Raw genomic sequence first — 12851 nt, 5'->3', positions numbered from 1 at the left:
CCCCTTGGGGATCCTAAAGCAGCCCTTGCTTTTCCATGCCCCTTGGCAATCCCAATTTGGGGCCCCCATCTCCACTTTCCCTTTCTTCCTCTCCCCCTTCCTCTCCCTTCCCCAGAACTCGGCCCACAGGCACAGATAGTTCTGGGACCCAGCTGATGCTGCCCACCCCTGCCCCCACCTGAGGCCAGCCCTGTATCCAGTCCCTCCCTGTCCTGCAAGTCCTATGCTACACCCCGTCTGAAGACAGGGGAGAGAGAGCTGGAGTGGGGGCTGCCTCCACAACTCCAGAATCATCAGCAAAGCCCAAGAGCCTTTACTTTTGACGCCAGCCTTCTTTTCTGCAGAAAGTGTCTTCACTGGATGGTGGTGGGCTCTCAACTGGCAGGGACTCCCCCCCACCCCTAAGTAGTGCTAAGAATGCTCCTCCCCTTCCTGCACCTGCTGCTCTCTGCCACCCCTGACCACCCTGATTTGCCTCGAGCCGTTATGTCTGGGATGGCTTGACTTTGTACCCCTTACGTCAAAGAAAAAAGAAAAGGCAAACTCATCTAGCTGAAATGCTTTAATTTTAGTTTAAGGTGTAAAGGGTCAACCTGGAATTCTAAAGGGACTACTGCGACTCTTCTGCTTCTCCTGATCCACCTAACAAGAAGCAAGACTACGTGGGAGGATTTCCTCTCACAAAATTGTTTGTATTTCCTTTGCTGGTATATCGTCAACTAAAAAAGAATCACTCATATAAAACCCACTGTTACCTGCAAGGATGTGTGTGTGTTTGTGTGTGTGTGTGTGTGTGTGTGTGTGTGTGTGTGTCACTTTCCATCAGTCTCCTGGGAGACGTGGGTGTGAATGAGGTAAGGGGTTCTCTCTCACTGTCCCTCAGGTGCTGGGACTGCGTTCCTGAAGCAGTACAGCGTGGCTGGTGGGGACCGCTGTGCTGGCCATTTTGACCCCATTTGGATGTCACTGGGTTTCCTCATGACCTCATCCTTCCCCCTAGGGGTGAGAATCATGGGTGGCACTTAGCAGCGACTGGTCAGAGGCAAAGCAGCTCTGACCAAAAGTCCTCACTAAAGCCAAGAGCAGCTGCAGTGAGGAACTAGCTCAACAGGGCCTGGCCGAGGGGACAGGTGGTAAGTTCTGGTAGGAACAGGGCTGCCAGCTGGAGTGGAGGAGGGCGGAGAGAGGCTGCCATTACATTGGGCGCATTCGCGGACTCCATGGCTCCCCAGCAAGTACCTTAATGAACGCTTCCATACTGCCGTTAAAGAGTTTATGGCTATACACTGAGAGAGGCCTAGGTCTCCTCATTTTCTGTGGTTTAGGGGGAAGACAGGGGGGCCTAGGGGAAAACGGAACAAAAGAAATCAAGAAAGCAACCAACATAAACACACAACTGGGAAAGACACTCTTAAAACCCACGACTGGAGGAGAACACGAGATGCAAGTGGAAGCCCTGGCCCCCAATGTTGGTTTCATTGTCCCTCTGAAGGCCTCTGGATGTTTTAGGGATCTCAATTTACCCACAATGCCAAGCAGGAGGAACTCTCATATAGCAAAAATGCACTAAATCACAGGGCAGAAAATAGTATGTGTCCAAGAAACCACTGAAACTCTGATCAGAGGCTGTCGTCCTGCAAAGCTGACCAGACGGAGGGGGGATCAGGGGAGAGAGATGTAATCGGTAGCCCAAGAAAGCAAGAGACTTTCAAAAATGATTGGGAGGGTTCATTTTCATTATTTAGGCTTATATTCATCACCAAGTCTCAACTCCTGATGTACCAGGGCACTCATCTGCCTACCGCCTTCTGGCATTTCAAATGCACTCAACTAATTTTTATTTCATTAATCTAAGATGCAGGCAGTGATTCTTCTCATTTCAGAGACAAAGAAACTGATGCCAGGAGCGAGGCTGCAGCTTCTTTGGGGTCCCTGGTGACCCAGGAACATGATAGTATCCTATTCTTTAGTCAAGTACACTTTCAATTAAAGCACTTTCAAATCCACTATCACACTGAACGTCACCTCAACCTTGTATGTATGACCCCATTTTACAGAGGCAGAAACTGAGGCCTAGAGAGGAGAACTGACAGAGCTGGGCCCCAATCCCAGGCCTCTTTGGCTCCAAGTCCAGGGGTTTTCCTACCAGGCCACAGTCACAGAGCCTTAGGGCACTTTTTCATTTCAGCTAAGGACTCATCTACCCCATTAACCCTTGCCATGGGGTCAGGATGAAAGTGTCTTGCTTTACTTTAGGATCTCCATTCCCTGTGCTCCTCTCTTGGCCACAAGGAGGAAACCACATACAATTCACCAGGAACAGGGAGACAGCCACAGACACTGGACCCGTTTCCAGAACTGCTCACCATGCATATTCCTGTGCTGGCTAATATTTGCTCATTTCACTGGCCACTCCGGCCTGACTCAGTGCTGACAGCCTTCCGGAGCAAAGGGCTTTCTGAGGTTAGGAGGAGGGTCCCTAACCAAGAGAGGCAGGTCATTTTCAAATGGCTTGTTTCCAAATTGGGGGAGCAATGAGTGGGGACTCAGCACAGATAATGCCCTCACACGACAAGCAAAGATCTGGTCCCCCAAGTCTTGATGGATTTCTGTGAATCAGCAAGAAATCTCATAGACAGTATAGGCAATCAAGATAAATGAGGTTCATGCTGCCTCTGTTTTCTGGGTTTGTCACATCTGTCTCCTTCAGTAGCCCAACCACCTAGGGAACTCTAACCAACTTCTCCCAGGTGTTTGAGGAATAAGCAAATGCTGCTAGCTCCAGGACATGCATGGGCAAGACTCAGGTGAATCCAAATATCATGCCATCCAAACAATGGAACCAAAATAACAGCACAGACCAAAATTTTGAAAAACAGAAACAAAAACAAAAAAAACAGGCAAGATTATTTCGAGCCCATCTTGGATCTATGTCAATTTGGTTAGCTAAGTCCATGTCATTTCTTTTTCAAAAATTACTTACTTTTTGGGTTGTGTATATGTGGGGGGTGGGATTTCTCACAATGAATTCACTTTTGAATTTCCAAGTGCAAAAGCCAAAAAAGAATGCCAAAAATGTGACACAAGGCCATATGTGTTAAATTCTGGGATTAGGAATAACTTGGGGATAGCAACATTGTTACCTTGTTTTCATAGTGTTTGGAGTTTCTGTTTTTGAATGTTCCCAGATTATTTCCTTATCTCACACTGTATGATAACCTCACAACAACCCTGTGAGGTAGGCAAGAATTATTAAACCCACTTTACGCAGAGAGCAAATGAGCCTAGAGAGATGAAGAAACTTGCTCAAGGCCACACAAATAAAATGTGACTGAGGGAGGTAGAATTCAGCTCTTCCTACTATAGGCTCAAGTGTTAGTGTGAGAAAGTGATTTTATCATAGAACACCCAGCAGTAGCATTAAATTATCTATTAAACTCCCACGTCCAGCAAGAGTGGAGACTCTTAATGCAGGTGTTGGGCATCCAATATCAAAAAATCAAGGATGCCCAACTGGAGGGTTTCCTTAAAAGAAGACCTAAGGGTTTTTGTTTTTTCTTTAAATTTTACAAAGTAGAATAAAGGGAGAATGGGATGTTTTCCCATTTTTCCTGCCCAATCCAGAAAGCAAAGGACTGTTTGAATCCCACCAGGATTTCTTTTTTTGTGTGCGGTGCTCTGTGCACTGACTGGAATCTCTGACAAGGAACCGTAGCTATCCCAACTTTGCACGATATTAGATCTATATAGACTTACTGAAGTGCTGGGTGGGACACAAAGTGGGGAGCAGGGGGGCAGCTCAGCCAAGGAAAGTGGGGCAGCCTAAGCCTTCCATCTCTTCTGCTGCTCAGGTGCAGAGCAAAAAGGAAAGAAAGAGAAAGAGAGGCAGGGAACACAGAGACAGCCACAGAGAGGAAGAAAGAGAAACCAGAGACCAATGTCCCCTTTCTGCCTTTCAACCAAGGTGAAAATTAACATACGTTAGCAACACAGGAATTGGTCTCAAAATTATTCTCTGACTAAAAGGACGTGATAAAAAATTTTCCCTAGACAACCGAATAGACATGGATGTCAACATCAAAAATGGTGGCAATATTGTAAATCAATGGCATCAGACTCTCGGAGGCTGTGCATGGGTTTGTACCACGTTACATCCGTTTGGACAATTCAGATCACGGGGGAATGTCAACCTGGGTTAGGGAAGCCAGACTTTTGCCTGAATCACAGTAATCAAACATTGCTTTTGTATCTTGCTTTGCCATTTACAATACACTTTTTATTATCACACCTGGCCAGCCTAAACTACAGAGTTAATATGAATTTGGGTTATTCGAAGGTAAAGTTCTTAACTGTGAGAAAAACACAACATGTTACAGCCCATATGCTAAAACTGGTCCATCTGTATAAGGTCAACAGCAACTTGGCTGAGGAAACCTGCTTAAATGATCATCCAAAATGACAACGACCATGTGCAGGAATCTATGGAAGATACAGAGAACCATCATACAGGGACATCACACCCAGGGCCTTTAAGATTAATTTTAAAATCACTTCCAAGTTGGCCATGAGTTCCACAAGTTAAATCATTATTTTGGAGGTATGGGGAGACTTTTAGTTTACTAATAAAGTTGCATTTGACCTTGGCCAAGGGCCTGAGTGCATAGGACTAGGTCTGTAGTTTAGTGCAGGGTATCTAAGTGGGAAGTCTGGCCATCTTAGGTTGGATTTTTCAGGCTCTAGGTCAAGGAGGGTGAGGAATATAACACCTCAGAGGGCTTCATTTAAAACAAAAAACAAACCCTCAACTTTCCCGAGGGAGGACCCTGAGACCTGGCCAAGGGTTTGATCACAGATCTCCTCTCCTGCAATCTGCTGGAGCACTCTTCTGCATGAATTCTAGGAATTGGGAAGAAGTGAGGGACAGCTCAATTTGTCCCCCATCTGCTTCACTATTTGCAGGCTTTGGTGTAAAATATGACTTTTGTTGTTTGGGGGCTATGACAATATCCACTTGCCAGAAAAAAAAACAGGCTTGTTTCTAGAAGATTCTTCGAAAGTGACCCTGCACAGCTGCTGCCCCACGCGCTGAAAGGGCCTCATCTGGTATGAATCATCCTGATGTTCCCAAACTGCCTGGGCCCGGGGGAACAGCTGCACTGACTGAACTTCTGGAGAGCCCTCGGTCTTCCGGTCCCAGGCCCAGCAAACTGAAAATCCCAGAGCTTTCCGAGCCTCCGCCCCGCCTACTCCCTTTCCAAGGAGCAGGAGAGAGTTGAGGGTTCATCTTTGCTCTTGCCAAGTAGGACAGCTTTCCAGGATTCTGGGCCACTGGGGAGAATTCGTGGGGAAGGGAAGAATGTCATCGGGTCACTGGGCTCAGAAAGTGAGCCAAAAGTAGCTCTCAACTGCCACATGATGGAAAAGCACAGGCCTCTGGGTCACCAGGCCACCAGCTGAGTTCCAGCTGGGGGAGAAGCAAGTCAGCCTTTAACTGGCAGCTCTGAGTGCAAGGTATTCACTGGCTCTGGTCTGCTCAGGAAGAAGCGCAGAGGTGTGGTGCGGAACAAAAGCAGAAGCTGCCCGCCTGCCACTTGCCGCCAGCCCATCCAATTGCCCTCCTGGGGTCTGTGCGGGCGTGTGTGCACGCGCGCGCATGCGCAGTCCCGGCCACACCCCAAGCCTGGGCAGGCGGGGCCCTTTGCTCAGCAGCCATGGAAGAGGTCGGGGGAGAGGTCAGCCGCCACCCCGCAGCCTCTCGCCTGTCCTGGCCGCCCTCAGCCACTCTGGAATAGATATTACTGTCCCCTCACCACCCTAACTCCATGGACAGCACAAAGGGAAAACGCCTGCGGCCCCCAGCAGCTCCGAAAGCGCCCTCCCCACGGCCGGCCTGAGAGCCATGACTCCCCAGCCTGATGCTAGAACCAGCGGGGCGGCCACGACAGCGGCCCTGCCCTCTCTGCACACCGCACCATCCTGCGGGGACGCTGGTGGCCTCCCTAGGTCTCAGCAGTGTCTGCCACCCCCACCCCCAACCTGCTCCCGACCTCAGGCAGCGGGTGAAAGACAAGATTCTCGCGCTCTCACCTGGTGGTGCCGCATTCTGCTCTCTCCCCTGAAAGAAAAGTACACATTGATGTTTAATGGGCTTTTTAAAAACCAGAGAACATTCGTCTTTTTCTAAAAATAAGAAAACAACTGGACTTAGTTACTTATGAAATGTGAAATCTAATTATGCCTAAGGCATGGTCTGTTGGAAAGAACGGTGTTTTATTAATTCTTTATTAAAAGCTCCTATTTGTAGGGCTGTATTCACATACATTTTATTGCTTACATACATTTTTTTTCAGTGATTCTCAAACCACAGTCTGCTGACCGCTGTGTCAGAAACATCTGGGGCTGTGGTTAAAAGTGCAGACTTCTGGGTTCTCCCATGGATCTCCTAAATCAGAATCTCTGAGATAAGAACCCAGGAATCTGCATTTTACCAAGCTCAGGTGATCTTGTCTATGCCTACCAAAGTTTGAGAACTCCTGCATTGTTTTATGTCAATAAAGATTGACCGAGGTCCTGTCACATGCTTGGCACTGAAGGACACCAGGCATAAGACAGCTTCTGATTGCTCCTAAACCCTACCCCTGTGCCTTCATTACTAGCTGAAGATCTTATGGCTTCCTTCATTAGAAAAGAAAATCAGTAAGACAGGGTTCTCTATCTGTGTGCCTCCATGAGACCCAGCCACCGACCCTCACCTGTGCACACCCTCCACTTCCTCTCCTGTTTCTCTGGAGGAAGCATCCCGCTCTGCCAAAGCCCAGACCTTCTCCTCAGGCGCCAGGTTCCACCACTCTGCCCTTCTCAGCAGCTCCACTTCTGCAAGTGTCTCCCCTCTCCCTAGCATCACCAATCTCCTCTCTTCTGAATCGTTTCCATCAGTGTATGAACATGTTCTAGATATGCATAGCCTAGCTTTTACCCCCGTGGGCCCCATCACTCCCCATAACCGTATCCCCATTTCTCTGCTCTCCTTTAAAGCAAAACTTCCAGAAGGAGCTGTCTAGAGTCACTGTCGCTCCCTCCCTCCTATTGTCACTTTGCCCCACCGCAGTTCGGCTTCTGTTCCCACCACTCTGAGACTGCTCGTGTGGAGGTCAACAGTTAAGGTCAACAATGATGTCCCTGTGGATGAATCCAATGCTCTTCCCTGCTCTTATCCGACCTCTCAGCTCCATTCCACTCAGTTAACTACTTCCTTCTCACAGAGCTTTCTCTTGGTTTACATGACTCCATACTTTCCCGGTGTCCTTCCCACCCTATGGCTGCTCCTCAGTTTTTCTTGCTATCTCCTCTTCACCTGTCCCCCATTTCCCAACACCCCTAGGAGGAGAGAACCACCACCCTCAGTTGAGAACTTCTAGACCAGTGCTGTCCAATGGAAATTTAATGCAAGCCACAATTTCTAATAACCACATTACAAAAAGTAAAGAGAGACAGGTGAGATTAGTTTTAAAAACATATTTAACCTATCAAAAACATATATTATAATTTCAATGTGTATCAATAAAATAAATTAATAAGATATTTTATATTCTTTTTTTGTGCAGTAACTCTTCAAAATCTGGTGTGTGTTTGGCACATCTCAATTCAGACTAGCCACATTTCAAGTTTCAACAGCCACATGTGGCCAGCGGCCCAAACTGGACGGCACAGGTCTGGACTGGAGAATGCCATCCAGGGAGGGAAAGAGGGGAGGAAGAGAGTCATCTGAGGTCTGAAAATAGAACTGGGAGCGAATCGACACACAATTCCTTAATTCCTGACCGAAGCCACAAGCAGTTTACAAGGGTGGCTGCAGTTGGTTGAAGTGGAGCCAAAGACCAAAGCAGGAAAGGAGAAAAATTTGGTGAAACAGACAAATTTGTTCTGCTTAATATGATTGTGTGTCCAGGGTCTGGGGCAAATTCCTAGCAGACACCAGTTTGAGTTAAATTTTCCCGTAGACCCGAGACGTCCAGTTAGAGCCAACAGCAACCCAGGAAAGTGGTCAGCCGATGGCCTGGGATGGTACAGAACAGGAGGGTTGACCATAAAGCGCATCATTTCCCTTCAGGTTGCATTCAAGTGTGACTGACTCATAGGGAGCACTTTCAGAAAGCGTTTCCTGCCCCATTTCCTCTTGATTCCAAAACTGCCTACTCTTCTGTGGACGCACCATGGTCCAGTTATGTTGTCCTTCTTTTAGTTCTTCTAACTCACCACATCTTTTCCCACCTTTGCAAATGCTGTTCCCTCTGCCCCGGACACTCTTTCCCCAGTTTTTCATGTGGCTGAAGACTTCTCATCCTTCAGCCTCCTCTAAAAGCCCTCTCCGATCTCCCAATCTAAAGTAGGTCGTCCCACCCCTCACCCCACATATACAACTGTTCTCTACCTCAGCCTCCCCAGGTCTGGCCGAGCACTGTGCCTTTTTTTGGAGAGATGGATGGACAGATAGGGGCAGGGAGGGCTCAAAGGGTTTAGGACGGGAGTTGCATGTCAGAACACACTCAAGGCAGACTTTCCTCCAGCAAGAATCTAACACATTACCCTTCGGTCTTAGACTCACATTCCAGCTCCCAAGTTACTAACATCTTTAGGGATATGGTGTCTCAACTTCTAACAAATATCAGGAATCAAAAAATGCCATGTCCTTTACCTTCTGAGACCTGTTGGGATTTTTAAAACATATTCTACAGTTGGTGGCTAAGTCATTTTCTAGAAGGTCAGACTGTCTGGTCCTGGTGGCCATTTGGTCTGTAATGGGCTATTAAATCTTGGCCTGAAAAGGTTATGTGCCATCCCTTTTATAGACAATGCTCTCTTCATCCTTGAGGGGCTTTAGTAAATTGAAAAACCACCCACATCTTGAGTGTAGACCCTGGAGCTTAAGACTACCAAAACCCCAGAGCAATAAAAAGTTCAGAGATCTAAGACTCAGAGATGATGATAAACTGAAAATTCTATGGCCCAATAAAACAACACAGCAACAGCCAAGGGCAGATAAGAGTGTGTGCTCTTGCTCTCAAGATATGGGGATGATATCATTTGTACAAAGAATGCCAATTTCCTGACCACCTAGAAGCTTTTTGATTTGTATTTCTAGGGCCAATCTCACTAAGAAAATTGCATCCAAGTAAAGGTGAACCAAAAGACCTTGTGTTTCCTCTAAATTGTAGTTTCTTTGAGCCATGCTGTCAAAAGAGCACTTTAGAGATATCAAGGCACTAGATAGGGCACATCATTTCATTAACAACAAAAAAGCCTTGTATCTTTTCAGCCAAAATATTTCATTGACCCTATATTTCTCACCTGTTTTCAAAATTTCCAGATCGTCCCTCCCAATACAAAATAGCCCTCTGATGACACAAAAAAGCCACTGATTCAGGTGAAACCCTATCCTAGCCCTACTCTGAGAACAGCGTTCAACTAGTGAAAAATCAAAATGCTCAGGAAGGAAGGAAGAATCGGCTGACACACAGAAGAATGAATTAGCTCAGATCCTGAGCTCTCTTTGGGCTGCTGAATTTCTCCATGTGCCCCTTCACCCAGTGGGCAAGAACTTCATCAATCTAAGTCGGGGCTGGGCCGGCCCGGTGGCGCACTGGATAGTGCGCCGCTTGGGAAGCGCGGCGGCGCTCCCGCCCGAGGGTTCGGATCCCACATGCAGACCGGTTCCTGCTCACTGGCTGAGCGAGGCGCGGGAGCGACACCGAGGGTTGCAATCCCGTTGCCGGTCCCGGTCCGGTGCGGGGGCGACACTGAGGGTTGCGATCCGTTGCCGGACACGGAAAAAGACAAAAAAAAAAAAAATCTAAGTCGGGGCAAATTCTCCTGGTTGTAAATCCCCCCCTTTCACCCAATGTGCTAAGAATCCACATACACCTTTATTGTGTAGTGGATATACAAAAATGACTGGAGATTTGGTCTCCATTTATTCAGCTTCAGTTTTTTCAGTAACTCAGTAATTTATTAACTTTAGTTAATAGCAATGTATCAATATTCATGAATTGTGACAAATGTACTATATTAATGTAAGATGTTAATAATAGGTGAAACTGAGCGTGGAGTAAATGGGAACTCTGTGCTACCTGTCCAACTTTTCTATAAATCTAGAACTATTCTAAAACAAAAAGTCTATTAAAAAAAAAAAAAAAAACTTCTTTATAATTGACCAGTCAATCAAATCCATCCCAGTTTTCAAAGAAAGCACAGTGGGCTTTTCCACTGTTGACTTGCTAGAAAGGAGGATCATGGAGATTCTTCCAGATGGCTCTTTCTCAGCTGCCCCTATACTTCTGAGGCTGCATTTTCTTGCAGTTTTTTTGTTGCTAATCAGCTCAAAACTTGGAAGAGGGACTGGTAAGTCAAATCTCAGAGTGAAGTGTGGTTGAAGACTAAAAAATCTTGGAGGGCCAAATGGACAGGAGGTATGCCAACCAAAACTAATTATTATTATTATTATTATCATCATTATTATTATTATTTCATTAAGGCCATTCAGGCAAGGACACTAATAAAAGGTTGCTTCTGATAGCACTCACAGAGCAGGCAGAGAGAAGCACACTCTCCTCCCCGTCAGAGGACTCATCCAAGATCTTATTTGTCAGAAAAACATCTAGTTTTCTAAATCCAGGGCACCTTATGTCAAAAATACAAATAGCCACCAACTCATATGGGCCTGCCTTTTGTTACACAGCTCATGAGAAGCAGACCCCAGCCCCATGCCCACAAAAAGCAATCCTCGTCTTTAATGCTAGTCTCGGAAGCTGCTCTTTACGCACTCACCCTGACATCCTCTTGGACTTTCTGTCTCTTGCCTTTCCCTTCCATTCTCAATGTTTTCCTTTTCTCTTTGCTACCCACACTCCTCCATGGCCCCCCTCATGCCCTGGCCCAATACTGGAATGTCAGGATGTATAGCATTTAGGGGAGGGGGAATGAAGAAAAAGCTCATTACAACTCTTCCCCACCTCTACCTTCCAATCAATGAGTTTTGACAAATGTATACCCCCACCCAAATCAGGATACAGAACATTTATTTCCATCACCCCCAAAAGTTCCCTAGCTCTGACCATCTGGAACACACAAAACTAATCTATGGTGATAGAAATCCGATCAACGGTTGCTTGGGGTAGAGAATGGGGAGACTGACTACAAAGGGACACAAGGGAATTTCTGAGCGTGATGGAAATGTTCTATATCCTGATTTGGGGGGTGGTTATACAGGTAGATGCAAAGGCCCTGGGGCCGGAACGAGCTTGGTGAGTTTTGAAGGGCAGAAAGTTGCTCAGTGTGGCTGGAAGGGAGAAGGGTAGCTGAGGTCAGGGAAGCAGGCAGACGCTAGAGGAAATAAGGCCGCATGTGCCATGAGAGAAATTGGGATTTTATTCCAACTGTCATCAGAAGCCTTTGGGTGGTTTTAAGCCTAGTCCAGGTCCCTCAAGGACCAAACGCCACCTTATACATATGGATTTTCCTTCTCTGGACCTAGAATCCTAAAAGGCACTCCGATAATATTCCTGGCAAATAGTACCTGCTGAAAAATACCACTTGGTTCCTGGATTCTCCCAGCCCCTACCTAATGGGGACCCCTCTGCCACTTTGTTCTGGTCCCTCCCCACAACCAACACTAAGATTAGTGATTTCCCTCTATTTTCTGCAGCCAGACAAGACCCCTCTCAGCATCTGAAACAAGGGAATTGTCTAGGCCTGCCCAGTCCTGTTAGGTGGGTCCCATAACAGGCCTCATTCTGCCAAGTGCCCAGTTCTCAAGTTTAAACAGCTCTGCAGCTCGAGGGACCACAACAAAACCCAGCTGGGAGCACAGCCCCTCCTGGTGGGCCTCTCCCACCTGACTCACCTTCGCCCAAGGTCTGCTTGAGTAAGTCATGCTTGGCCTGTAGCTTGGTGATGAGGTTACTGCCATTCACATATTCTTTAAATTTCTGTAAGACGTAAGGCACAAGGAAGTTATAGATTACAGGGCCAAGTAATGGGATCTCTGCCTCTGGAACTCACCTCTGGGACAGGGAGGTCAAAGGGAGGTCAGATCATTCTTAGAGACTCAGGGACCCCTGTGTGGGGAAAAGAGAGGCCTCTGCATCTGCTCCTTTGCTTTTCTCTGTTCAGATCCCCAGCTCTGCCAAACGCAGCTGCCAGACCTTGGAGGGCTCCAGGCCTTGCAGGTCAGGGTTTGGGAGCACAAAGAAAGCCCAGGGAGAACGGGAGCAGTGAGAGCTGCTTTCGTCAGGTGAGGGCTGCGCGGAGCACAGAGCAAAGGGCTTCTAGAGTCAACAAAGCTCAGCTGCGGTTCCGGACAACAGCAATAAAGATGGGAACCATCCCAGTGGCCCCACAGCTGAGACCAGAGAGCTTTACTGGATATGTCAGAGAGGAGCCTCAGGACAAGTTTTTCTTTCATCTAACTGAGAGACTTCCCTACTAAAATACCCCAAACTGCATTGGGTGATATGTTTTCCTCCTTGTACAGATGAGACAAGCCAGGCTGCCATAGGGAAGTGACATGCCCAAGGTTCCACAGAAAGCACAGGGGGCCAGGGCCAGCTCCAGGCTGCCTTCTCGTTCAGAGCCCTTGCCAGGCTCAGCATACTTCAGAGCAGGGCTGAGGGACGGAGTACCATCCAGAACAGAAACACATCCACCTGCCCCGAGCTCAGCCCGGGCCTCAGCCATGCCTCCTCACGGGGACCAGCTCTCCTCCCCCACCCTGCACCGCCCAAACAGGAGCCCGGACCCCCACTGGGTGCGCCTTTGCTGGACTGCAATGCAGGCTGCAGTGGGGTGGGACCCAC

At 47.6% G+C, this 12851-nt stretch overlaps 1 protein-coding gene across 1 annotated transcript; it reads right to left on the bottom strand.

Moving 5' to 3' along the window:
• Positions 1-735: 735 nt before the first annotated feature.
• On the bottom strand, positions 736-11984 carry LOC103582951 (SLIT-ROBO Rho GTPase-activating protein 3-like; the record flags this gene model as incomplete). Its single annotated transcript, XM_008564404.1, has 3 exons — positions 736-1342; positions 6088-6115; positions 11900-11984. Coding segments are annotated over 3 exons (261 nt in total), but the record flags the coding sequence as incomplete, so codon positions are not given.
• Between the last annotated feature and the right edge of the window lie 867 nt (positions 11985-12851).

The sequence above is a fragment of the Galeopterus variegatus genome, unplaced genomic scaffold, assembly GCF_000696425.1.
Source record: "Galeopterus variegatus unplaced genomic scaffold, G_variegatus-3.0.2 Scaffold18635, whole genome shotgun sequence".
NCBI classification, from domain to species: domain Eukaryota; kingdom Metazoa; phylum Chordata; class Mammalia; order Dermoptera; family Cynocephalidae; genus Galeopterus; species Galeopterus variegatus.
Note: the sequence above shows the minus strand (reverse complement) of the source record. Positions and strands in the feature narration are given on the sequence as shown.